Source organism: Passer montanus, unplaced genomic scaffold (assembly GCF_014805655.1).
Source record: "Passer montanus isolate IOZ18808 unplaced genomic scaffold, ASM1480565v1 scaffold27, whole genome shotgun sequence".
Taxonomy (NCBI): Eukaryota; Metazoa; Chordata; class Aves; order Passeriformes; family Passeridae; genus Passer; species Passer montanus.
Window position 1 is genome coordinate 3496514 of NW_024367372.1, and position 27417 is coordinate 3523930.

A 27417-nucleotide genomic window follows, 5' to 3' on the forward strand; every position below is an offset into this window, starting at 1 on the left:
AAAAAAGGTGATTCACATAAACCTAGGCAGCTGAGGAACTAGATGGGCATAACTGATGGAGCAGAGCAGCTACAGGGCTCATACTGGACTAAGGCTGAGGAGGGACTCTCAGGGGGTTTAAGCTGCCACGGCCCCCAGTGTGCAAATCTCGTAACAGATTTAGTGATGCTGCCCCACTTTCTGGCAAACTAAGAGAAACAGGTACTTCTAGGGCAGAATGAGACTCCCTTAGTTCAGCCACCCAGCTTAAGATGGTGGGTTGAATCACACCTGAGAACAGCCATTTGTCTGCACCAACCATGTAATTCGTTAGGGCAACGAAAAATTTTATTTACTTTCTTTTTCAGATATTATTCAAGTGTCCAATGATAGATAAATTGGAAGAACACCACTCCAGCTACAAATATATCTACACCTCCACCTCATGGGACTCAAGTATGTCACCAAAAAAAGAGGGGAAGAAAACAATTTCAAACAGTAGATATTATACCCTGCCAATATGTTTGGCAGAAATTAGTGCTCTCAAAAGCCATTTCCTGTCCCTTCTTTGGTTCCTTGGTATTCCCAAATACCATAAAATAATAATAAAAAAACCCAAAAACAAACAAACAAAAAAAAAAACCCACAAAAAAAAAAAAAACCAACCAAAAACCATTGTCTGGGAGCTGGATCTATCTAAGACATAAAAGAGATGATACAAACCCATGTAAGGTAAAGGGAGATGTAAATCACTGGTCTCTGTCAGTGAGATGATCACAACATCACAGAATTGTTTAGGATGGAAAAGACTTTGAGGCCATTAAGTCAACTGCTAACCCAGCACCACCACTCTCAACCTGGACTCCCACAAACACTGCAGCAACTGAAAAATTTTATACTCAGAAATTTCTGGATACCATGAATAGCCTTTAAATGAGCAACATGTGAATTCTAAATCACAGGTTGTCAGTTTTTTAGTTAAAGAACCAAAACCAAACCAGTTAGCAAAGAATTCATGCCTTCATTGTTACCAAGCACAGACTTTGTCACCCCATTTATCTTATGGGGATGCTATTAGTGTTGATATGGGCAATTAACTGTATTTGGAAAATACATTTTTCAAAAATTATCTACATTTTCCATCATCAGTTTTGAGTAGCAAATTAGTCACAGGGAGAAATAATTTCAAGACCTGCACCTGAATTGGGGTAAGCTGTTACAGCTAAACAGAAACAGAAGATCATACACCAATTTATACAGGCTAAAAGAATGGTCATTAATTCATGCCTAGAGGATTGGAAGCTTCCAGCAGTGAGTGAGTCTTTTGTGTCCCTCAGATAATAAAGCAAATGGTAAGATCAGGCCTAAGAATTTTTGATACTTAAAAGTAGTAGATGTGTGGTCTCTCTGCATGAAAATTACTGTGCAAACAACACTGCAAGTACAATCCCAGAAGTATAAACTCCCCCATACCGTGAATGCTTACTACTGATATCTATACATACTGTTTATTTGGTATTAGTTTTTCATAAAACTTTTACTATTATTTTTATTTTACTGTTATTCTTAAAGGGTTCTAGAAATGCAACTACCTTCTTCTACCTACTACAACTCTTCTTGTTCAAGAATGTAAGTATGATGCCTAAGCATGGTGCCCAGGATGCCCTGATTACTGCATTACTCAACAGCTAGCAGCACCAGTATCTACACTGCTTCTGTGCACAAGGGCATTATTCAGTAGATTACCAAGGAAGGTGTGTTCTGGGTTGCTCTTTCTTAATTCAAATGTGCATTTGATTTGAATGTGTGCTTCACTCGGTGTTGCTACCTGACTCTCTGACCAATCAGCATCCCACCCAATTATTTGTGTGTGCACTGAAACTCCTGGATGCTGCCAAAGCATTAAGCAGCCTACAGAAAAGGGTGGGGAGGGAGGAATGTGCTTCTACTTCCTCTTCTTGGGTAGAGCAGACAGTAAAAAAGACATCCTTAGTCCAGAGCTTAGTCCAAAACCAGAAGGTTTAATCCACCTATCCTTCCAGTCTGGTCGTAATACCTTTGCTAGTCATTTTAAAAGGGAGTAAAAAAATTAAATGTTATTATCCAAAGGCCAAGATTTCAGTGATAAGTAACTGAAATATTGTCTGGGACTTTAATAGTAAGAGCTAAGAGCATGCTCTGTAACTGCGGGGCAACATTTTACTAAGTTTGGCAGAAAAGTCTCCTCCCTTCATCCCCTCAGGCTTCTGCTTAGCTTAGACAATATCACAAGGAAGGGCTGTTTGCCCAGAGGTTTTCATTGCGAATTTGTTGGGGATTTTTGTTTGTTTGTTTGTTCATCCACATGGCTTACTGCCAGCTTATGAAAACTACAAGCCTGTCATCAGGAGTTCACCCAGTCTGAGAGAGGGAAAACAATGGTCAGAAGTCAACCTGATAACCATACCTTAAAAATGTCACAGAATAAAACATGCGTAAAGGAGACATTTCAGTAATGTTCTGACACTCCCCAGTTTCAGCAATGGACTACAATGAAACATCAGTTTGTGTAAGCATTCAGGAGAGGTTTGTCTTGACATGGACAGCCCAGTACAAGACATTAAGATCTTTGTGCAAGCAAAACCTCCCCCACAGGTTTGCATGATTAACAATATCCTTAAAAAAACAAAACTCTTTCCTTTAATCAAACAGGTTTCTTCCAAACTTTTCCAGGGCACACTGCACTCAGACACAGGGAGAAAAAAAATCTTGAATCATGGTTGAGCTGTGCTAAGAGCAATGAGGATTCCCTTGAAATAGAAAATTCTACTTTGTATGGCTAGTACTCCTGCTGAAGCCAGTGGACAACTTGGACAGAGCCAGTTGAGAGGATCAGACTTATCAACTGCAGATAGGCAGGAGGGAAAAAACACTGGGTCAAATCCCAGCTAGGGTAAATCAGTGTAACGCCACGGAAGTTGAGAGCTGTGCCGATTCAAGCCAGCTGCGGATCTAACTCACAGTGTGTTTTGCAAGTCCATTTTCAACTCTTCAGGGCTCTGCTCTGTTTAAACATCCACAACACCCACTGAAATTAATGAGAACTGTGTGTGCAGAACCCTAGTATTACTTTTTAACTATTTGGGAGGTGCTCAGACACTGTGATAATGAGCACCATATATTAGAACCCAGACAGAATGGTATTGAATCATCAGACCCTTAAGTGGAACAGGTCATTAATCTTTTCCTTGGGAGAGCATTTCAATTTTTGCCTTGGCAAATGAGGATTCATCATTAATAGATGTGGGGGTTCTATGTTTGCCAAGTCCCAGACAAAGTGTGTTTTTCCACTTGCCTTGGGCTTGTGTAAGCTTGCCTAAGGAGGCCAGCCTTGCAGTTTGAGAAACACTGCTAGCAGCCACCATACCCTCATTCCCAGCTAAATTAAACCCTATTATGCTGTAATTAACCTTGCCTAACTTGTTCTGAGTTACAGCAGCAGGTAAAAAATCACGCTTTTACTAGGCTGTACCCAAGAAGCATTTTTATGTATCAGACTTGCCTACTCTTCAAGTATTTCCAGCTACTCTTGGAAGCTCTTCTCCTGAAGATCACAGCTCAACTGCAGACTTCAGAACTCTTCTTGACTTCAGTGAGGGCAGAATCCCCTGCAAATTTACTTGTGCACCTCCTGTTCATGCCAGATGGCACGTTTTTGGAGGACACGGGAATTCCACAGAAGCGATGGCGAGAACACACGTATATAAACTGTTAGGTTTAAAGGTTTAAAACATACACATAGGCAGGTCACCAAGTTTTCTTGGTCAAATTTAAAGCACTAAAATTCCATTTTATGAATTAGTCTACTGCCCTTTTTATTTAAATGCAAATTAAGAAAAATAAAAAGAAACCTATTACATTTCTAGTTTCAACTGATATTTGGGATATGGGTGAGAAGAATGAGCACAAGCTAAGAAGAACCTCTCATTTACAAAGCTACACTTCTATTAGAAAAGTAAATTATTGGAAGAATTGCAGTTTTCAGACTTTTTTTCCCTCCTCTTTTAAAAAAATCAAAATTCTTCAGCTGCATTTTCAAAGATTCAGGATTTTCTCTAAGGTTGATTTGATTAAGTCCATAGACCTTCAAACCAGGCCATCATTACCACAGTTTTAAAAGCAGACATCCTCTGAAGTAATTCAACCAAGTTAGAACAGAAAAGTCCAGATACCCTTTAGCTGCTTGCAGTAAGTGTACATATGAAAAATAAAGTATAAAATAGCACAAGAGAAAGGCTACACTGCCCTAAGTAACAGTGCACTCAAAGACAAAGAAGTGCTATCACTGAATACATCTTGCATATTATTACCAGTGGAAAGGTGGGAAGCCTCTGGAGAAGGCAGCCTAGAGAGCCAATCTGATTTTTTTTTTTTTTAAATCTGTGCATCTGAGTGTACGGTGCAGATAAAGGAGAGAACAGATGGTTATGCAGTAAGTGTATCAGCCTGCCTCTGGCACAGCCAGATGACAGCAGCTGCAGCAGCAGTATTTATCCTACCTGCTCCTTTTAAGTTATTAAACTCCTCAGTTCCCACAGGACACGCAATAACTTTTTTTTTTTTTAAGCACTTGCCCTGTCTTTGCTCATTCCGCCATCCCCGGAGCGGGGTGCAGGGTCCGGCCCTCCCTCGCCTCGCCGCCCGTCCCGGGGGCTGCGGGGCCGGGCTGGGCCGGGCCGGGCCGGGCCGTTCCCGCCGGCTCCGGCTCTGGCTCCGGCTCTGGCCCCGGCTCTGGTCCCGGCTCTGGCCCCGGCTCTGGCCCCGGCTCCGGCTCCTCCTCCCGGGGCCGGCCCGGCGGCTCCCCCGCTCCGGCTCGCTCCGCCGCGGGCGCTGCAGGTCTCCGCCGCTGCCGGCCGATGCCCGGGCCTCGCTGGTCAAGTGGTCCTAAACATTTCACAATTATGCTAGAGAACTGTTGAACTGTTAAGAACCACTGCACCAAGGAGGCTGAGGGTCCGCGGGGAGCGCAGCGGGGCGGGGGCGCGCTCCCCGCCCGCTCCTGCCCCGCGCTTGGCTCTTCCTTTCGCCGCGGCGGACCTGGGGACGAGACAGAACACACGGGACTGGCGGGCGGGCGGCGACAGCGCCCGGGACAGCGCCCGGCCCGGCCCGGCCCGGCCCGCACTCCTCGCTCAGCGCCGCCACTTACTGAGGGCCACCGTCCCGCGAGCATCCCCGGCCTCGCACCGGGGCTGGGAGAGCTGGACGGCAACATGCTCTCTTTACAAAGTGGAAACAAGAAAAAAAACAAACGAAACAAAACCAGCCGTTCTCCTGAGGGGCCGCAGCTCGGCAGCAGCCCGGGCCGGGCGCCCGCGGCCGCTCCCCGCCGCCCATGTGCCGCGGCCGCCCCTCTGCCGCGCCGGGCCGTGCGGGGCCCTTTTATACCCGCGCGGTACCTCGCGGTGATGAGCCGTCCCCTGCGCGGCAGCCAGGAATGCTGCCCTCGCCCCTCACACGACCAGTTTTTCCAGGCTGCCTTCGCACTGACGGGGCGGTTTTGTTTCCAGCCATCATCTGGGGCGGCCGAACGTCAGCAGGTAGAGAAGGACAAACCTGTTCCGAGGCGGCGCGTTTCCTCCCTCCCTCTCTCCTCCCGCCGCCCTCCTGCCCTCCGCCCTGCCACCGGGGGAAACTGCTCGACAGGTTTCGCCGAAGCTGGAGGTGGCTCCGGGGGTGAGTAAGAGACTCCACCCTGCGCCCTCCCGACAGGCGCTGCCGCTGACGGGCCGCCTGCCCTCGCACCCTTGCCGGCCCCCCTCGCCTGGCTGGCAGCCCTGAAAAACAAAACAACAAAACAAAACAAAAAAGCCTTAAACCGGCACGTCACGTTCTCCGGGGGGATTTCACCGCCGCAGTGTGAACGCCCGGCCTGGCCCGGGATCCGTGCTGGTGGCGTCGCGCCTGGCGAGCGTGGCCGCTCCCCGCAGGCCTGAGGGCTGCCCTCCTGCCGGCCCTCCGCGGCATTCTGAGAGGGTTTCTCCTCTTTCCCCGCCGGCCGATATTCTCTGAGATGGGAAGGAAATCTATAAAAGCCCTCTGACATCCCGGGGGTGAGCTGGCAGCGTTGCCATGTGCTGCCCAGCCCTCCTGAGGGGTAGCACAGGTACCCATTTCTAATCTGGAATGTTCATTGTCGGATTGACTGTTTTCAGTGTAGTTTCAGGGAGTTTTTTGTAAATGACACGCGAAGCCACCTGCTGTGTGTGAGCGACTGGGTTTGCCCTGTCTTCCCCCAATATCCCCCCAGCTCTGCTGCTTTTTCTTCAGGTGCCTTGGGGAGTCACCATTTGGGAACACCAGACCTGTCTGGAGGTCACTTTCTGCTCCTGAATGTTCCCGACCTTGGTTTCAGAAAGAACGGACTAAGAAGCCAGAACTGAAAAACATGAAAAAGGTTCTGATGTTCAGAGGTGTTGGACAGCCAACAGGGAGGGAGGACACCCTGAACTTTGACAGGCTAGCAATGAAATCCAATTCACTATGCTTTCCGAGCCATTGTTGAGGTGAGCTGCAAGGTCCTCACGCCCTGTAACCTTAGGGTGGGGATTATGGTAACCCCACAGCTGGCTTCCCCATGGTGGCAGTGGGGATGCTGGTTGCTGGTGGTGCCAGGCTGCCTGCACTGCTTGACCACATGCTGCTCTCTCCAGCCAGCCCAGGAGACACCATTTCAAAAAGATGTGGATGGTAAACCTTGCTCTGCCAGTGACTCAGCCTCCGGCCTCAGCCAAGTCGCTTTACCACACCTTGAGAGGGAGATAATGCTTACCTACCTCATCTTATGAGGCTTCGCTAATGTTTATATAGTGCTTTGAATGTTTAAAGAACTGAGTGCTGTTTATGCATTTTGGTGCTCCAGATCCTATGATCTTTGGTCCTTTAAAAATACCTAGGAGACTCAAGCGGTCCCAGAGGAAATGCCCTTGCAGGAGGCATCCCAGAGCAGCAGAGCAGGGAGAAGGCCTTGTGGCTGTGCACAGCTTGTGTGAACGTGGTGCTGCACCAGAAACTGGAGTGCTGGAACCAGAACAGGTTGCTCTGGGAGCCTATGCAAACCTCATGCTGAGGAAGCTCCCTGCATCTAGGCTGGAGGCATTTCAGTCTGCTTTGGTAAAGCCAGCTCCTGCTCTTCTGCTCTGCCCTCTCACGCTCAAATCCAGAGCTTAATTTTGTGCCTTCTTCCAGATAGTCCAAGCCATAGAGGGTTTCTGGACCTTCTCTTTCTCCCAAAAGGATATTTGCTTGCCTTGGATAGAGGAGAGTGCACTGTTTGTGAGTTCACTCGAAGGACACCTCTGTCCTTGGCATCCATGGAAATCTGTGGAAGCAAGACTGCTATTTACACCCTGTAAGAAGAGGCATTTGTGCTGTGACACAGTGTTCTAGGTCGTCCACTCCTGCCAGTGATGTGTACAGCATGTGCAGCATGACTGCATGGGCTGTATTTTATATATAATCCTCCAGAGACTACACTGGCAACTCTCACCTCCCTCTGACAAACACAAACTCACACCCACACCCACAGCTCCACAATACCACGCAGCTAAATAATAACCTGACTGTCCATACTGACTTGGTTCAAGAGTCCTTTCCAGCCAAACCAGTCAGGACCTGCTCCTGCACAGTGAGATATAAAATCCCCAGAGATCTCATGGCTCTTCTGGTCCTGGGTCAGACACACATGGCAGATGGCCCCTTAGGGACTCTGAGCAATAAGGGGGGACCTGTCTGAGGCAAACAGGGTTCTCTGAGGTACCAGAACCTGTATGGTCTTTAGGCAGGATGAACCATCTCCTGCTTTCGACTTCTTTTTAATGAGTGTCAGTGGTTTTACAGTGAATGGGTAAACATACCTTTCATTTAATTATATAAGCATTTAGTAGGTTCTATTTCTCACCCATATACCCTCAATTATGGAAGTAAGAAAGTTAACATCCTGCCTCCTCCCTTCTCTAGGTAAAGTCTCAGAGAACAGGCTGAAGGCTTTGAAAGGTAGAAGAGTAGAGGTGCCCAAAAGTGGAAATGGACAGGCAGCACTAGCCAAGGGATGAGCAATGTGTTCTTCCTCTGTGAAAGTATGAAAGGTGATTGAAGCATTAAAATAATAGAATCGGTTCTGAAATTAGATAGGGGGGAAATGAGGAGTATTAAAAGGAATAGTAATTAGTCCATTGTTTCTACTGATGGTTAAACTAAGTATTGTTTATATCAGTGGGACCTGAATGAAAAGGACTGTGGTAACCCCTAGCATGGCCTCCCACACTGGCTGCTGAGAGCTCTCTGTCTGCACCAACACTCCTGAAACCTGGAGGAGCAGCACACTGTAACAGGGAACATGATGGCTTGAGCCCCTTGGACAGCAGGCAGAGTTTTCTTGGATGGGGAAGGCAAATGCGAGTCACCTCACAGTGTCAGAGAAAGAGGGCAGCACAAAAGGAGACATAACGCCAGGGGTGGTTGCAGGAGACAAAGAGCTGGTCTGGGAGGAAGTGAAGATGAAGGGTAAGCTTGTGGGAGGACATAAAAGGCTGTGCTGTTTGCATGGCAGAATATGGAAGATCATGAATGCTTGGTAATGAGAGGATTATATTTCAGGGAGGTTCTGCTTTGAAAAAATGAATTTATGAAAAATGAAGGTGCTATCATTATTGCCAGTCAATATCCCCATGCTTCTTTGGCAAAAGCTCCCAGTCCTTTCCTGTTAGTTCCTTATTCCACAGGTAACATTATGGAAGGGCATAGGACAACCCAGAGTACTATTCCTTGTATGACATGTTTTATCTGACAATTCTGGACTTAAATCCAGCACTAAAACTAAGCATGGACATGGAGCTTACATGTCTCTGCTTATTGTTTCTACGTTCATTATCTCCCCACCAATTTCCTACTCTTACTCATTAATGCTCACCTAAAATTAGGCTGGAAGTTTCTTAAAGAAAGACCTAGAATCTGACATGTCCTGGAAAGTACTTTTAATATTTTTGGGTCTGGTAAACAGAAGAAAAAAAAAATCTGCAAGTGGATTTTCTTCCACCCTGGAAAATCAGCATTCCATATGTTCATAGCAAACAGTGATGGAGCAACTTCATGTTTACTTTAGTTGGTTTAAACTCATTTGTCAATACAGCAGCCCACTATGTGTCACATGTGAGCATAATAATAGCTTGATACTAACTTGATTTGCAGTAATAAACACCCTGAGAGATGGCCTAATGCTTCCCCATGTAAATAGGAAGCCTTTTGAGATTACTGCCTAAATAACATCAAGTGATTCATAGATAAATGAATGAGGTGGGATATTTTTCCAACCAAGAACTTTTAGAAAGATTGTGGGTTTGCCATTCAGTGGGTAGATTAATAAAGAAGTGCTAGAAATTAAAATATGGCTAGCAGGTTCTTACAAGGCCAAGAATTCACATTTTATTGGAAATGCCACTATTGTGTGCACAAAATTTTTATTAAATCCAAAGTTAGCAATTTAGCAGGAAAGAGATTTGTATCTCAAATGCTTTATCTAAGCATGCATTTCAATGTCCCTGAGCACTACAGAGGTTGCATACCAATTTAATGTGTAATATTGTTTTTCACTATTTTCCTTGTTCTGACTTAACATATTGTTCATTCCAGAAGCTAACCATGTAAATTACATTATACAAATAAATGCAGTTTTTCCCTTTTTTGGGAGAATTTTTCAAGTAAAGAGGCACAATAGCAAGCAGCAGATTACAAGTTTTCTGGTTTCTATTTCAAATTTTCAGTTTCATTGTTAAACATGTCAGTTCTTCTAATAACAAGTCTAAAATAAGGAGACCTGAAGGCTTTCCACACTTCCAGGCTGGTTCTGTGGGTACAATTTCCTGTGCTTCATCAGCTGCAAAAAGAAAAATGTGTGAAGAGCAATGGTTGTGCTGCAGAGATGGTGTGTGAGCTGTCAAGCAGATGTGTCCTGGGAGATCCATCCATCCCTGCACTGAGATCCTGATAGAAAGGAGAAGCTTCAACTCTGGCCCTAAAAAACATCAGGAAAAGCACATTGCAAACAACAAGGAGGTACTTCTGCAGCTGTAAAGTATAATCTTCTGATGTGGATTATACTTTGTCACGACTTTCCACTGTCAGTTCAGGAGTCCCAGCAGTGTGTAGAGATGACAGCTGGAGATCACATAACCATAGAATAGTCAGGGTTGGAAGGGACATCTGGAGATCATCCAGTGCAACCCCCGTGCCAAGGCAAGGTCACCTGGAGCAGGTGACAGAGGAACAATCCAGGTGGGTTTTGAATGTCTCCAGACAGGGAGACCTCGCTGGGCAGCTGTTCTGGTGCTCTGCCACCTTCAACATGAAGAAGTTCTTCCCCACGTTGAGGTGAAACTTTTTGTGTTTTAGTTAAGGCCTTTGCTCCTGTTGCTGGGTACCACGAAAGAGAGTCTGGCACCATCCTCTGGCACCCAGCTTTGAGACATTGGTATGAATTAATGAGATCTCCTCTGAGTTTTCTCTAAATAAACAGACCCAGCTTCCTCAGTCGACTCATAAAAGAGGTGCTCCAGTCTTCTGATGGGGCCTCTGCTGGCCCCTCTGCAGTAGCTCCTTGTCTGTCTTGTTCTGTGGAGTCCAGAACTGGACACAAAGATGTGTGCATGAGAGATTAATCCACTGAGTCCTCTTTTGCAATCAGCTCTCCCTGTAGTATTTCAAACTTCAGGAAAGCGTGGTCTCATGGTTACTTTTTATCTCCTCACAATCAATTCTCCTTTCTCTATCTCTTTTTTTTCTTACTTTAAATTTGAAATAAAGATCCAAATTAAATGGCCAGTGTACAGAATTCTGACATGACCAGTTTTGAATGCCACACTTCCCAGATGCCTGACTCTAAAAACCTTAAGAGCTGACTTTCATTAAATGCCAGCACCTTTTGCTCTACCATGAAGTTTCAGGCTCAAACCTGGAAGTTAACACTTGAAACCACTCACTTTTTCTGAACATTCCAGCCAAGCAATTCCTATTTAAGATTAGCTGCCATGCATTAAGTCTGCTTCAATAACTTTATAATTGATTGCAATGCTTAATTGTGATAGCCATCACAAACCTTGTAGCAACTTGATTTTTCAAGTTCACCAACCAGCTGTTTTTTCCGAGTTGGCAGGATTACATGTCCTGTCCCGTAAAACCATGAGAAAGGAAGTAATTACTAATTATTTGACCATCTATCAAGATCTCCTAGGCTTTTGCTGGTTCAAGCTATTGAACATGCAGAGTCAGAGTGTGACTTTGCACTGACGTAGCCTGGTAATTTTTAGCTTCATCTTGCATTTCCGGTTTTCTGTCCTTGGAATATAGAACTTTCCAAACAACAGTGGTGAATAGTGACATAGTTGTGGGCAGAGAGCTTGGTCAAAGTGGTCCAAGTAAATAAACTGACTTATTTCACATCACACTCTTGTCAGACAGAGAGATAACAGGCCAATTGTCTGTGCCCTGAAGCCCTGGAGCTCTACAGGATTCAACAAAGATCTTTGCTGGATGCCTCAGGGGTGCTAGATTCATGTCATCCCAATCTGACCCTTCAGTGGGAATAAGAAATTCAGATGGGCCACAGAAAGCATTGGGTGCATTGAAATACCAACTTTACTGGGTCCTGGTCACAAAGATGCACAGCAAAACATACCCAGGAAGGAAGCCACTCCCCTTGGAAGATGCAAGTGTAATTATTCATGCACAGACAGTGCTCATCAGAGAATCTCCCCAGCACAGCAGCTTCTTGCATGACAGGATTAATTGACAACTGTCTGTTCTAATTGTGATAACTTCATATCTCTCAGCGATTGATTGCCATTAAGAGTCCTTTTTTCTCACCCTGAAATTCTTTTCTTTTTGCTGAATTGCCAGGATTGTCATTTTCCTTCTGTGCTAATAATTAATCATTTCATGTAGAAATAATCAGCTGGTGTAGACAAACATAATTATCATTCTCTTGCCCCTTTCTTAGCACCTTTTATTGTGTGGAGTCTCATCTAATTTCACTTTTAAGCCCTTAAAACCAGAATTTGGGACTGTCAAACACCAAGCACAAGAGCGTAATGGGATCTGCAACAGTGGCACTAGAGGAGAAGCACATTAATTATGCACATAAACATGTAATAATGAGGCTTATCTGTACTCAGAAGAGCTGCTGAGGATACTTAGCAGGCAGCTTTGGCTGGGCAATATCTCCCCTGGCCACCATTCTTCTGATCCCATGTGGAAGCTGAGGAGATGTGAAGGAATACTGTGGCTTGAGAGAGTGGTTGTTTATTGCTCTGGTATTTACTGCTGCTGCGAGACAGGGAATGGTATCTCAGCCTTTTCCTGCCTCGTTGTGCAACGTGCCACGCATCAGGTCGCGCAACGCCGAGGCCTGGCAGGGCCTGCGTACGGAGGAGGCTGCGGAGCAGGGCTGCAGGATGTTGTTGGTTGGCACCTTCCCATGGATTCCCTGTGATGTGCAGCATCCTGGAGTGGGAGGGAGGTGCTGGTGTGAAGCTCAAAACGCCAGTGGGAGTGCGCGAGATATGCACCGGCTGAGCGTGTCCCGACAGGAGAGCCCTGGCAGGGCAGGCTGAGGGGGAAAGGGGCACAGCTCGGCCCTGCCAGCCTGTGAGGAGCGTGGGCCCCACTTGTGGCAACCTCCTGGTATATCAGTGGCAGATTTGGACATCTAGGACCAAGTCTTTTGACCCTGAGATTTGAATCAACCCTTCCCAAATGGAGCCATGTTAAGTAGTGCTGTTTAGTGTGGTTCACACTAGACATTTTGCTGCTGTGATTCAGAATTCTTGTCTGAGCTACACTTTTGAGACACAGGCTTCTGCCTCTTCCCATTCAGCTGATCACAGGTAAACAAATGTATGTATAATGAAGTCTCTAAAGTAATTTTCAGATAGACACTTTGCAAAATAATAAATCTGGTAGTACGAGATTTTATTCTGACTCATGGACTATCTAAGATGGCAACATTTGAGTCCCACAGATTCATTTGTATGGGACTTTACATATCTTATAAGCATTCTACATTAGTAGCTTTTCTAAAAGAGTCACTAAAATTAAAGTGCTGCTAGAAACATGCAATCAAACACCACTGCGTCATAAAACATTGTTAAAGAACTGTGGGAAGACTAGTCTTACTAGTCTAGAAGATGATTATACTGCTGATAGAGTCCACTTGGGAGACACAAACTTATCAGCTGTGCTTCTGATAATACATGCTGCACACATTTGAGCAGTTCTTTATAAATTTCTTGTTTTCACCCACCATGCAATTACTTCAGGTTTATCTCAGTGATCTAACAAATTGCATTGCTGGGAACTAAAAGGATTTTGTTTCTTAACTGCTGTAATAGGTGCTATGGAGGGATGAGCAGTGGTGCCTGGAGAAAGGATTACCCCTATGGATGCATTTGATCACTCTTTGGGTCCCTCAGTGCTTTGTGTAAGTGGAGCTGGGCTCACTTTGTCTTCTATGCACCAGGGATGCATTTCCATCCCTGCTCATCTCACTACTTAACAAAACTTAAAAATGGAGGAATCTTCCAACTAGATCACAATCCTTTTGGAAGAATTCCAGTTGATCACGCTGTTCAGCAGACTGCAAATAAAGGAACTCTGATTCAAGGAGGGGTTTAATTCCAGATGAGAGATTTATTGTCACTCACTGCTGAAGAGCAAAATCCCAGGAGGAGGTAACTGAGACATGCTATAGTATAGTAATTCTAAGTTAAAGTGTGCAAAACTGGAGATATTTAGCTATTTAAGTAGAAAGATACTGAAGCCTTGCTGGACATGATTAATTCAGCAAGTTCTGATCAGACACAGTCAGTCTGTCCGGGGGTCAGGCAACCTTGTCAGATGTCAACAGTTTACTATGTCAACATTCAGTAGGAGAGCAAGCACATGCTGATTTTTCAAACAATTAAGAGTGCCCTTCCATGACAAAAGTTTTATAAGAGAATCTCCAAAAAGAAACTTCATCTTTTCAGCCATCAATAGAAAAGAAAGTTATTGCATTCAGGAAAGAAAAGCTGTAGCTCAAATCAGACAGGAACTTGGAGATGTTAGTTGTGCAAATCTCTGCTTTCTGCAGTGTTAAGAGAAGTGCTGACATAGGCCAAGCAGTCCCTATCCCTTGGCAGTATTAGCTGGATCATTAGGAAAAAGAAACAAAGTGGAAGCTGGGTGTTGTCTTTCAAGTGAAGAAAGCTGTAGAATTGATGTAATGTTTGACTTTTAGAGGAGGCATTCATAGTGTCTCCTCTGTGAAGAGGCAGCAGAGCTTCCAGCACCAGCATTCATTCCCAGAACGTCACTGCAACTTAAAACATTCAACACTGGAAATAAATCCAACATTTGTGCAACAGTTACAAGTGTCACATTATTGATCGTGCCTTTATGATGTTCTATAGTTCCCGGTGGAACTTTGTACAACAGGATGGTCCAGACCCTCAGGAGCCTCTCTGACACTCACACAGGTGCAGGCTGGGAGCTGGTGCACTTTCCTGCTGTGGCACTGGACCCAGTGGTGATTCTGCAGGGCAAGGAAAACTACAGCCTGACCCCTTACATTATTACAGAGGCTGGAAAAGAATGGGAACTGCTGCCATTTCCTAGCAGAAACTAAAATGCCACTTTATATTCCAGTAAAAACCGATAGTAAATAATATCACAAGCTTTTCTGCACCAAAAAAGCCCCAAAAAAACAAAAAGAAAAAATAAAAAACCCAACCCAAAACCCAAAAGTAACTTTATCCAGCTTCCACCATGCCACACTTTCAATGTGTACTGTGTCTACAATACCAAGCACAGGTCTGCAGCTGATCCCCACAGTGCCAGATCTCCCAAACTGCAGCAGGATGTAGCTGTGGAAGGGTACCTGGACATCATGGGTGTCTGGAGATAAGGTGTGCTTGAGCAGTTATGAAATGGACCCACAGTTAGTCCTGGCAATGGAATGAGTGTATTTACAATACCCATAGCCCTGTATGGCTGCTTAATCTGCAATCCTTTACTGAGCTGGATTAAAAAATGAGTTTATTGGATCTTTTCAGGATTGATCTGAAGGAGAAAAATTAGGATGTTTTAAAAAACTAAGCTGCCTCTGGGATGTCTAGCATACTTCAGCTAATGAAAGACACTGTCTGCTGCTTACAGTAACTGAAACAAATAGGATCAATTTTATTCCTTACTAATATTTAGATTTCACTTTTGAGCAATAACTATGCAAAACCTAAGGGTTACTACACACAAATAGATTCATCATAAGACTGGGAGTTATCACAGAGAGTATAATTATGATTATTAAATCCAGCATGAAGCAAAGGGTGTAGTAGACGAACAAGACAACACAGGATCTCCAAAGTGTTACTGAAGTTCATCTCCAACATTGAGTCAAGAGCTGAAGTTTCTGGCCTTGGTTGGGTGATTCTTGCCACAGCACCCTATACATTTAACTTCTGTCAAGTTTCTCTTAACACTTATATACTGTTAACAGTTCCTGAATGACATTCTGATATATATAAAAAAGAGATCCAGCTCTTTCTCAGATAAACATTAAATTTGCATTCATATAACTGCCATTAAAACACACTGGTTTATTTATAAGGCAAATCACAAATTTTCTAGAAAGTTGCAGGAATGCTCTTAGATAAGATGATATATTAATAGGATATATATTTCTGGAAAGATTTGTCAAAAAGTAGCTAATACTACTTTATTCTTAATTTAAACATGACCCAAAGCATTTAATTTTAGCTTTATGAGCTTCTAACTAAAAGTCTTCTTACTGGATCACATCTCAAAATGTTGTACTTTGTGTCTTTACCTGGCTTATATACAAGACCAAAATGGTTGGCTGTTTTCTTCCATCTCTTCAGTTTTACTGTTGAGACGTATTATTTCAGTAGTTGACACCAGAATACAATTTTTTGTTCAAAAGTATTTTTTGTACCACAGATGGATATTTTAGAAATATAAGATGTTATTGTGTAGAAAGTTTTCTGTAGATCAGATGAGCCTTTATTGAAAAATATGAAGAAAATATTGATGCTTCTCTGTCTGTGCTGCAGTCAGTCATTTTGGTACAAAAATGAAGAATGGGTGCTGTTGTGAGCAAATGATGGCATCTGAGAATAATTAAAAAATAGAAAATATTCTAATGCCAAGAAAGTCACTTGTGGAGAAGTTTACCAAGGGATTTCCTGGTTCAGTAGATCAACACTTAGACTATTGAAGAGGCAAGATAATAGTTCTGAACACCATAGGAGGAAGAGTCTGTGCATGATTTTACTCCTGATCATAAAAATTTTCACAAACAATACTTTGCTACATACATAATCTACTTTTTGTATTTACAGATAAGACACCAAAAAATTACAAATTTGATGCCTGATTTTTGATGTCAGATCTCTTTTAATTCTGTATTAATTTTATTCAATCTAAAGCATGTTCATTGCTATGTAATGTCAATTATTTAATGAGACAGCTTAGTTGTGATTTTTGTGACCATAGTGAAGATATGCAGTACTCTTCACATTAATAAAGTATTTTTACAGTTTTGTTTTTAACTGGAGTGTATACAGCATTTTCTCAGACTGCTTGCACAGTTCCCTTGTTTTGGTGTGATCTGACATGCAGTATACCTTGGGAATCTTTTAATACTAGCAGGCTCAGCAAGTAGTCATTTCTCCATGATAAGAATAGCTGTGGGAAGGTTGAACAGTATAAAAAGGAAAAAGAAAATACTATCTGCACTTCAAAGATTCCCTTCAGATGCAGCAGATAGAAAATCCACACAGATTACTGCAGAAGCTGTAGGTGATATTAAAAGTTGCCATCTCCAATATATGCATTTGCCTGAAGTATTCCCTGCATTTACATATTCCAGGGCAGACACAGCTGTAAACATACATATCGCCTTCTTCATTTAGTCTGCAAGAGTTGGGACTTTAAACTTGGGGTCTGTTAACAGTGAGATCCCATTTACAGTCCAAAGAATTATGTGTCCAGCATGTAGCAATCTTGATTATATTCCGGTCAGGATGTGGGAAAGATGCTATTAGAAACAAAACAATCAATTCACTCAGGCAGTCCCACAAACATGCTTTATGGCATCTGCCTCCTACTCATTTCAAGTGAGGGTTTATAGTGACACATTGGTGAAGATTAGTACACAACTGCAGGCAGATGCCCATGACTGATTCAATTGTTTGCACTGACACTCACAATTGCTGTAATTGCAGCTGGAGTGATAAAAGTCATTGCAAAAAAACAGACCAAGTGAAATCAACATTGTTCCTCAGAGATTTTATTAGCTGAAACCCAGAAATGCACAATCCACTGTTTTTCCTTGGTATGAATTCACCACAGCATTTCCCTTTGCTATGCCTGCAATACTGTCCTCAGTGGTTTAATGTAAGAACATTCAAAAGGCCTCTTTAAAATCAGAACTTGTAACAGGAACAGCCATGCATTCCAGCCTCACTCACTTAAAATCATTTCTTTCCAGAAAAGTGATTAAAAATAAATGCAGCAAATGATTTTTGGACAATCAGTGCGATCCTAAATAAACAATCTTTCTAAGCTGTAGCTTTCCTGTATGCCCCAAGCAGCACTGCTATTGTTTCTTTCCTCTCTCCCTCCCATAATGGCTTAACACGATTAATGCTTCAAGCTGCTATTCCTGATGAGGAGTGATCATCTTCTACAGCCTCTGGAGAAAGAGAGAATGGATATTTAGAACCAGGCAGTATCCAAAGCCTTCCTGAGAACAGCTCACCCTGTAGCCTGCCAAGCCAGTTCTCATGCAGTGCTGAAGACTTCCTCCAGACCGCCTACACTAGTGGTGGCTCAGTCCAACGGAATTACGAGTTGATCCATGGAGGAGTTGAGGATTTAACACATTTACTCCCCACTTACAAAAGACAAGTGATTTTTGCAGACCTATTTCAATGAAAATGGAAATCCCTTTGTAGCATAACTCATATTCTAAAGGTATTTTAGCATTTCCTCCTGATGGATGGATGGAGCAGGCCATTGCCTGCTAGAAAACTTCCATTTAAATGCTCAAGATTGTGATTGTATCTAATCCTTCTATATCAGGTAAAACCAAAGAAAACCCCAAAACTTCAATGGAAAGCAAAGAATCTGCCTGATTGTATCCTTCATTAATTTAAACCAGTATAGAGAAAAACAAAAATTCCAGCTGCAGTCCCCACTAACATCTCTCAAATGGGATGCACAGGTGGTCAGATAACCATTGGTGGAGCAAAGCCTTTAAACTACATTTTGTGCTAATTTTAAGAAATAAAGGAGATCATCTCCTCCCAATATTTAAATTTGGATTAGACTTGCCAATACATTGGAGAAATCTAAATCAACAATGTATTGCATCAGAAAGGAGCTCTGAGAAATGAAAGGCAAGTGTTTTAAATGCTTCCAGTTACAGCACAGCACTGGAGAAGGTCAAATGCCCCAACAAGTTCCCTTTAGAGGGACTTGCCAGATCTGATGCTCTGACATGAGGCACACACACAGGGCCAGGGAAACACACTGTGGATGATGGCAGCCCAGAAGGGATTCATGCCAGGCACAACCAGGCACTGCCTCCGTGGCCTGAGGGAAGCTGTGGCACTGCCCTGTGCTGTGCCCAGAGCAGGAGCAGCCCCGGGCACAGCTCCCTGTGACAGAGCTGTCTGCAGTCCCCGTGTGGAGTACAGCTAACTCTGTGACAAATCTGGCACGCGCTTCCGTGTGGTTGACGGTGTCACACCAGGAGATTGTCTGGGTTAGGGTGCTCCATCAGAAGCCAGAAGGAGAGGGCAGGGGGAGATGCTGCAGGTGGCACAGTGGCCCCTCCTGAGTGGCCGTGGTGGCCATGCAGCTGTCCTGGGGAAGGGAACGCTCCGTGCTGGGCACAGCACCCCGAGAGCCAGGCCTGGCCAACGTGGCTGATAAAAGGCATTTCCTCTGCAAAGCAGACAAGACAGAGGAGCCTTTTATTGCAACAGGCTGATGAAACATCACATTGTTGCTTTCAGTGGTTTTATTTTAGTAGCTTTTACATTCCCAACCAAGTTCAGAACTACACTGTGGAATGCACAAAAAAGCATTTCCAGGTTCAGGCAGAAAGAATAATAAACATTAGCCCCACTCTACAAGAAGGGTTTAAGTACTCAGAGTCAAATCAGGAACCAAGACAGGGACTGCAGATGAACCCAGATGTCCCAGAGCTTAAAGACAAGATCCTTCTTCATGCTTGTGCTCATGATACATTTCAGTACTCCAGCACTTGAGAACAAAATCTTACCTTTCTTATTGCTTTTGTCTAAGGAAGTCAAGAACCTCCTTCTGTCCTGTAGCCTCTGCCTGTAAGCAGAAACATGAATAAATCCTGTCATCCTGTGCACCAGGACATGCAAATACTCACTTGTGGGAATTAAGACTATGTTACCACAAAATCATTAAAATCCAATTTAAATTTTAATTCCTCCAACATAGATGAGAAAATTCTTGCTCCAACTATCTACTACTTCACAATGGCACCACAATTGAGTTTGTAACAAATTCTAATCCACTTTGTAGTCCAACATATATTTTTCCCAAATAAATACTATCCAAGAGCATGTGTTATTACTCAGCTAGCACACCAAGGCAGCACAGCTGTATGGACACTTACTACTTGTAGGGGATTCCTGCCATCATAACCAGTTTGCTCCAGGTTTGCACCAGCCAGGTACCAGGCATACAGCCCATCCATATCGCCTTTAGCTGTAAGGCTGGAAAAAGAATAATTAATATTGGTTCTAAATCATTCAGTTAATTTCAGTGAGTTTCCTGGGTCCTGTCAATGAGTGTAGCAGGTAAAGGCTGAACCAGGTTCAGCATAGTTGCCAGGGCAGAGAGGTAAGGAACACTATTACAACAGCTTTGAATAGCTGAGCAAGCAACACAGCTTGATGAATCAGTTCCTTAAATTATTAGGGCTGTGCTATAAGTACTTACAACAGGCTAGTTTCACATAGTGGGTGTGACTATGACCAAAGGGGAAAAAAAAGTCACGCAGTTTCATATTTCACAACACAATATTTATCTCATGAAATGAGTTGGGGAGAGGGCAATGGCTAAATCAAGATGCAGCTGAGTGAGAGCACAAGCAGATGTGCCAGCAATTCACAGGACTTATTTAAAACCCCTAAGAAACCCCCTTCAAGAGTTTGCATAACTGTGCTTGCTATTAGTAGTTAGACATTAAGTTCATTTATGTGATATTATTTGGACAGTAACACTGCTATATTTGAGGTTCACAAAACAATTTATAGGATTTAAATAGGCACCAAACAGAAAAAAGAAAAAAAATATTTTCAAAGATGACTTCTGCTTGCCACATATAACAAGCAAAAGAAAGGATCAGAATGAATCCTATACAAATAAGTTAGTTAAAGTTCTCAGAGGAATGCACACCAGGTTATTTCTTTGCACACCTGCTGGTAGTCGCATCCACAATAACTAAAGTTGATTTTTAACTCTCATTTTGGTAAAAGGGCTAAGAGCGTATGCAAAACCATGCCAGTCTGTACCAAGCCTGAAGACAGGCTGAACTCAAGGGAAGGCTGGGAGTATGACCTTCAGTCTTTTCAGGATACCAGCATCTCTGAGGCTTCAGACCTGAGCTTGCCATGAGCTTGCAGATTGTTTCAGCAGAACCCTGCTGATAATCATCAAGTAAGGTTGAATCTCATTAAGAGAGGGGAAACCTCCCCAACATTTTTAAGTTCAGAGTTTTCTGCCTTAAGCAGAGCTTGCTGTGGGTGACAAGCACTGTGCTAGCAGCAAGGATGGAGATGGGGATGAACTCCTGGGTGATGGCCAAGCCAGGCAGACCTGGTGAACAGTGGAGAAGGCTCAAGATGCAAGGGGCAGTCATGGGAGAAACCATGAAAGCAGGGCTGCAACATTCACTTCTCTGCTAGGTTGAAATCACTTCTGCTGTTGATTAAATCACTTAAGTACCTGAAAATATGTTTTCAGGGGAGTGGACACCTCTAATTGCAGCAGTCCCAGAGGCTGGGCATGAGAAGGGAAAGCAAATTGTCTCTGTGCTCCTCCATGCAAGCCCCAGGTGACCCACAGCTGTGGCCTTTGGGGGACAGGGAAGTAGTGGTGGGGTCCTAAGAGGTTTAACAGTGCTTCAGTCTGGCATCATGAAGGAAAGGATCAATAAATCATTAATGAAAACTGCCATCACAAAAGAAAAGGCCCCTCAGAAGCAATAAGGAAATAGAGGAAAGCAAAGGACGTCCAACAGGAAGCTCAGTGGGAGGTTGGTAAGGAAGCTGCAGGAAAGAGGTGAGCACTAGTAAAGAAAAAGTGTAAGCATTAGTAAAGCAAAGAAATTGCTTAGCAGCCACTTCTGGAACACATGAATTATCTTATTTACAAAGACCAGTCTCTTGCTGTTAACACTGTAAGGTCACAGGTTAAAGGAAGAAACAAAAAGGCTACCTAGAGAGTTATGAGCATCACCAACACTGGACAGGAGAGCACATTGTATTTGCCAAACAGAATCACATCGTTCAGCCATGTGTGAAGTGGAAACCACTTTGGTCAAAGACTTTCAGAAATATTACCAACCCACACAGCCAGGGAGCCTGAGCTACATCTCCGTAAGCAACAAACAAGGACAGCTGCACTAACTCAAAAATCAACTGCCTATTAACAGCACCGATTCAGAAAGAGCAATTTAACCCTCGCTGCAGAGGGCAAAACTGTGGTCTCCTTTCATGACATTAGAGCAATCCAAATACACAGAAGTATCTTCATTTTTGAAGCAGACATTTACTGATCAAGTGAGAACCTTATTCTACGGGGACTGTGACCAGAGAACAAAAGGTGATGTAGCTTGTGAGAAAATTTAGATACCAGTCTAAACAGAAGATACCTGCTCTTTAGTTGATTGATGATCATCATGAGCACCACAAAACATTTTCTCCAAATCCAGATTTCCATAGTCAAGCCATACACATCTGAATTTACTTTATACACAGTAAGTGTACTTCATATACTAAAATATGTACAGAGGACTTCTTAATTTACACTATAGTAACACTCACTCTGTATTTGTCTCAAAGATATTTATGCCAGCAATTCCAACTACAAGTGCAACCTCCAAGGAGCAAGTCCATCGCTGTTATATAATGCAATGGAACAAAGATATCTTCAATATACTCTTCCCATGATGTTTAAAACCTGCTTTGTTGATAAAGAACTATCTACCACAGTTTACTAAACTCTGATACCTTTGACAGCTGATAATCCCAGGCATCCTGCCCATCAGTACTCTTGCATTCAGAAAAATTATTATGTATCCAGTTCACAGTTTCAGCAGGGCTAATGTAGCCATGATGATGACAGAGCTAAGATACCAAGAATAGTGACAGTGCTGTCTGTGCCTACATTCACAGCAACATCAAGCTGCAATTTAAGGGGTGCTCTGTTGCTGCCAGGGGACCAGGAGCAAAGCTTGTCAGGTCTCAGAGGGTTTATAAGGACAAGGGCCAATGCAGTTGTAGATTTGGGAAGTAAAAAGTACAGTGAAATGACACCTTGGGGTTCCTTGCTGCCTCTTCATGTACCAGGATGTCATCCTTCCCTGGGACACAAAGCTGTGCTTTATCAGCAAGTTTCCTTTTTCCATGTCTATATAAAGTAATCAGGACAGACTTTCTTTGTTTTCAGGTGTGTCAATACCCTGACAGAAGAGAAAAAAAACATTTCTTCTTATTTTTTTTTTAAGATGAAGATCCAAAGGAAAAAAAATAAGTCCAGCACAAGGCATGGATTGCTACGTCCTGAGCAGATTTGGGAGTGCTATTCTTAGCTTGTGTCTCCACATCTTTCTCAGCTCAGACAGACTTTGAAAGACAGCAAGTTTGGTTCTTATTCCTCTTATTCCTCCAGAGGCATATTTACCCTTCCTTCCCCAGCCTTACCCTCTCTATGTTAAACTGAAGAGGCATCTTATTCTGAAAGGTGGTGGTTTTGAAAGGCTGCATCCTTGTATATATCATACTATAACATAATTTTATGAAATCTAAGAATATGAGAAAGCTGGTTTGGCTTTATGCCCCTGTTTGATTTTGTGAAGTTGTAGTACTTGAAGTACTCAATTCTACACAAGCTTTTTTCCCTTTAAAAAACAGACACACATCAACTGTTTACCAACTCCAGAAGCCCAGAAGCTTTCAGAATAAGAGTGTCCTAGTTTATCTCATCATGGTTTGGTTTTTCAGACAAATGACAATACTACTGCAATATGAGAAAATATTCTGACATTTTTAACAGATTACTAACACTGAGATCTAATTTCCAAACAAAGCCATGAACCAGATACCAAACATCAACAAAGTGATTCTAAAACCAGACTAACACCTCTCACTTTAAAAAAGACACCAGCAAATGAAACCATGAAAGATTTAATAACTATGTGCAACTCCACTTCCTACACAAGAGTTCTCACTGATACTGTCCAACCCTCAGTTCTGGCTGGTACTCCTTTCCCTCTCAAACATCACCAATGCCAAAGGAACACATTTATTTTTATTTTATCTCCATAATCTTCCAAGTGAGCGATTCTATTCTAAAATCATGAGTCTAAACAGAAGGAGGCTGAGGAGACTATTCATGGTCTTTCGTAACAGTCTGTTTGAGGATTGGTAGGTAGCAGAGGGAAAACATGCTTATAGTTTAATTCAGAGAGAACTACATGGGGGAAAAAGTTAAGTTAGCTAAGTGCAGAAACACAGAGCTTATCAGAAAGCAAGCAGCTTTACCCTTCTAAACCCCAAGAACTTGACATATTGCCCTGGTGACAAATTCAGACTGGTAGAAATTGTGCTTAAGGCACATTACAAGATAAAAGAAACATAGGAAAATAGTTCAAATTAGACAGAGGGAAGATCTTATAAACAGCTGGTTCTATAAGCAGCTTGACCGTGTGGCCATGTTCAAGCTGTGCCATGAAGGTGCCAATGCCTGCAAAGAGGAGACTTAAAATGAGAGAGGACAGAGAAGTGAGCCAGAGCATGCTGGAAAAATGAGTGTATCAATAAGATCATCTGAGGACACCATGGAAATATCAGAGACAAACACCAGCACCTCAGATTTAGTAACTTATATGAAGCTGAGTAACACTGTGGAAAAAGTCCACTTTGTTAGAAATGAGTATGCCAGACTCTCTAAAACAGCAGAGCAAATGAAGAGCTTCAGCTCTGCAGGAGCAGAGTATGAGCAGCCACTTCAGCTCTGTCCTGAAGCCTGACCACTGCCTGGCTCTGCTCCTGGTGCAGGCCATACAGATCCAGGTGCACAATGATCCCTAAAAAGCTGTAACAGACTGCATGAGAGCCCCATTTTGTTATTTTATGTGAAAAACCCTTTTCCTCTTCTTGATTTTTTTATTTGTTGTTTTGAACATATTACTGCCAGGTCAGCTAGCCAAACTGGTTCTGCACGTGCCACTAGAAAGAGGCCAGTTTATTTGCAGAAGAATGTCATTCCCTAAACCTTTTTTGGCAGAGGCAAACTGCACAAACCAAGGGCTTAATTCTGTCCTATCACTTGCAGTGCCCTGTGAAGTGCATATTTTGACTCCATGGTAAAAGTCTTATTACCCAGTCTCCTCTGAGCATGTTACGACAATGGAAACACTCTAGACAGTAATTGCAGAATTACTCAAAGGACAGAGCCCAGTCTCTACACAGAACACACATAAGCTTCACCTTGACCTTGTTTGGTGGACATTATACAGCACTGGCTGGTCCTTGCAAGTCTCATGATTTCCTGCCAAGTCCTGATATCAAGGCCAGTGCTCAGGGGTTTTTCATTTGTTTTTCAAAAGAAGAGAGAAGAGGAAATTAAGTAGAAACAACAAGTAATTTTTTGGAAATACATGGAATCTTCTAACAATTTTCAGAGTAATTTGTAATTCAGGACCAGTACTGGAAAAAATGAAATCTAACATCTATTTCTTTTTGTAACACATATCCACATTGTTATATATTGAAAGTAACTGTATGGAAAGCCAGCTCTAAGAGAATTTTATCTTCTTAAAATTAACTATAGTGATGGTGAGCATCAGCTTACAAGTTTTGGGGTTAAACGTATTTGTCTGTTTGATTTATTTATTTTTAAGAACAATACTACGTACTAGTTAGAATAGAAGCCATTCTAAAGTAAGTGAAAAGTGGACTTTAAGACAATAAAAATGATTATTTGTGCAGCTTTATTTTTAAAGAGAGATGTTACAAAAATCACACGTTTAACAGCTTCTTTTCACCATTCCTCAGTAAGAGTCTTTGCAGGGAAATGGGGTATTTATTTGCTTCCAGCTCACTTATCCCCACAATCCTCTCTCCCTTGGAACTCTCTTGAGTTATTGGTGCTTTGAAACAGAGTTGATTCTCAATTTCATTGTTGCCTTATTATTCATCTATCACAGAAAGAACTCCCTCGTGTGCCAGGGACACAAACTTTTTATTGAAAGTGCTCCATTTTTGAGTCTCCTCTGAAAAACCATCCCACTCCACACCCAATTCTGGGCCATCTCATAGATCACATTTACCTGCAGAGTATTGTTCCAACATCCTCCAAATCATGGCTTGAAAGGTGTGCTCCTGTTTCTCGTAACAAGTTAATCACTGGTATATGCCTTTATGAGAGGAATAGAAAAAAATAAATGACTTGACCTTGAAAGTGACATTTTTCCCCCTGAATCCAACATTGTCATATATACAAACAGTCAGGGAAAGTTCTCACATTCTCTTTTCCACAATCACAGAATCAATGAATCTTTTCCAAGGTGACAGATGCAGTAGACAGAGCTTCCCTCCCTCTCAAAAACTCATTCACACACTAAGCTCAAGTGTTAAGTTCAGCTCTAAAAAGGAAAGGGATGCATACCCTTCTCTTCCAAGAATTCTTAGTGTCTTAACCTTAGTGCTAGTTTAATTTAACAATAGAAATGTTAGTAACTGAAATACATGCAAATAGGGAGAATATTTATTACATAGCATCATTACTGTGTTTTAAAGAATACAATGCCCATACATATCAGTCTTAAATAAAACATTGTGTCTTGCAGATAAGCAACGAATCTTTATGTTAATGAAAATGCTAAGCAGATTTTTAGGGCTTCAAAATGATGGCAAGTATTCTTATGAACCTCTGTCAAAAGCACATCTTTTTCTAACTTCCTCCGCCCAATACATGTATTATTGATTTCTACCTGGAGATTTTAGGAGGTCTTCCTTGTCCTATCCTTTGAGATAAAGGGACAAATGGCACTACCAATCAACACCTACATCTTAGTCAGATGCTTAAGAAACTCTGTGGAAAGGCTGCTCTCTAAAGGTACTATTGTGGGCAGAAAATAACATGACAAGTAAAAAATCTGCAAAATACGTTTTTCATAACTAACCTAGGGGAAGGTTTAGAACTAGGTTTGAAAAGGAGATGACAGAATGATCCTCTGTTAAACAACTGATCTAGTGTACAACTCAAAACACAGGTTTATTTCTCCAGAAAGAGCTACTACTCCAGTAAATCAGCAGTAGTTTCATAGTTCCTATTTTAAGTAAATTGCTATAATATAACACTTCCAAATAAAGAGGTAGACTTGTCATTTTATAGGAAATACATGAATTTTTCCAACCAATTACCTAAAAGATCATCTGCAGTAATTAAAAATAAAGAAGTATGCTCACATACACTTTCTGCTAAATCACTTGGTGGTAGCAATGGGCCTTTCCATTTTTGAATTGGACTAAACTAGTTATCTAATCCCTCTGCCTGTTTTTAGGAAATTCCATCTTCAGTCAGAAGTTACTTTACAGTTATCTATATGAAGCCTATGTAAGCTTTTATGTTCCATAAAATATCTTTAGTTTCTAAACTAACCAAAGAACTGTACCTGTGCTATAGGAATCATCTTTCTTTTCCAAACACAGGTTAATGACCCTAGGAGATAGATTTTTTTTTTTTAATTGTACTTTGTTCCAGGTGACAGTAAAAAAAAAAAATCTTCCTTTGCTTCATACCAAAGCATTGCTGGGACAGCACATGCCTCAAGTTTTTTCAGTTATCTAAAATATTTTCTCAGGTGGGTCCCTTACGACATGGCTCGTCATCCACAAGCATCTCCTTGAGCCAGCAAATAATGGCATGCTCTCCTACTCTTCAACCCATGGTAAGGCATAAATTCTACATGTATGAATTTTTTAGTTTTTAGTCTTAACCCAAACAGTAATTAGCTGAAATGAAGTTTGACCTGAAATAGATTAAAGTAGAACATGTCTGTTCACTCAGGCTCTC

The 27417-nt window shown here is 42.5% G+C and overlaps 2 protein-coding genes across 3 annotated transcripts in view; both read right to left on the bottom strand.

Annotated features, from left to right (window-relative positions):
• Nucleotides 1–4603: 4603 nt before the first annotated feature.
• Nucleotides 4604–6064, bottom strand: LOC120503873 (translation initiation factor IF-2-like). The gene is made up of 3 exons (XM_039712909.1): nt 5842–6064; nt 5418–5795; nt 4604–5238 (listed from the first exon to the last, which is right to left on the bottom strand). Exons 1-3 carry the CDS (start codon nt 6062–6064, stop codon nt 4604–4606), a joined length of 1236 nt encoding a protein of 411 aa, XP_039568843.1.
• Nucleotides 6065–17340: 11276 nt separating this feature from the next.
• The window catches only part of ASPG (asparaginase), a 44665-nt gene continuing 34588 nt past the window's right edge, over nt 17341–27417 (bottom strand). The window contains exons 13-16 of one of the 2 annotated variants that reach the window (XM_039712789.1): nt 25670–25756; nt 19727–19826; nt 19358–19416; nt 17341–17761 (exon numbers count right to left, since the gene is read on the bottom strand). In XM_039712789.1, coding sequence (XP_039568723.1) covers nt 19363–19416; nt 19727–19826; nt 25670–25756 — 241 coding nt within the window. In that variant the 3' untranslated portion in view covers nt 17341–17761; nt 19358–19362. Of the gene's footprint in view, nt 17762–19357; nt 19417–19726; nt 19827–25669; nt 25757–27417 lie in introns of those variants that run through there. The other variant, XR_005627846.1, reaches the window with a different exon arrangement.

Coding starts and splice junctions, on each gene's coding strand:
- LOC120503873 (XM_039712909.1), bottom strand. CDS start 6,064: ATGTCAGAGGGCTTTTATAGATTTCCTTCCCATCTCAGAGAATATCGG. Junction 5,796..5,841: donor CCCCCCGGAGAACGTGACGT/GCCGGTTTAAGG, acceptor TTTGTTTTTCAG/GGCTGCCAGCCAGGCGAGGG. Junction 5,239..5,417: donor GGACGGCTCATCACCGCGAG/GTACCGCGCGGG, acceptor CACTTTGTAAAG/AGAGCATGTTGCCGTCCAGC.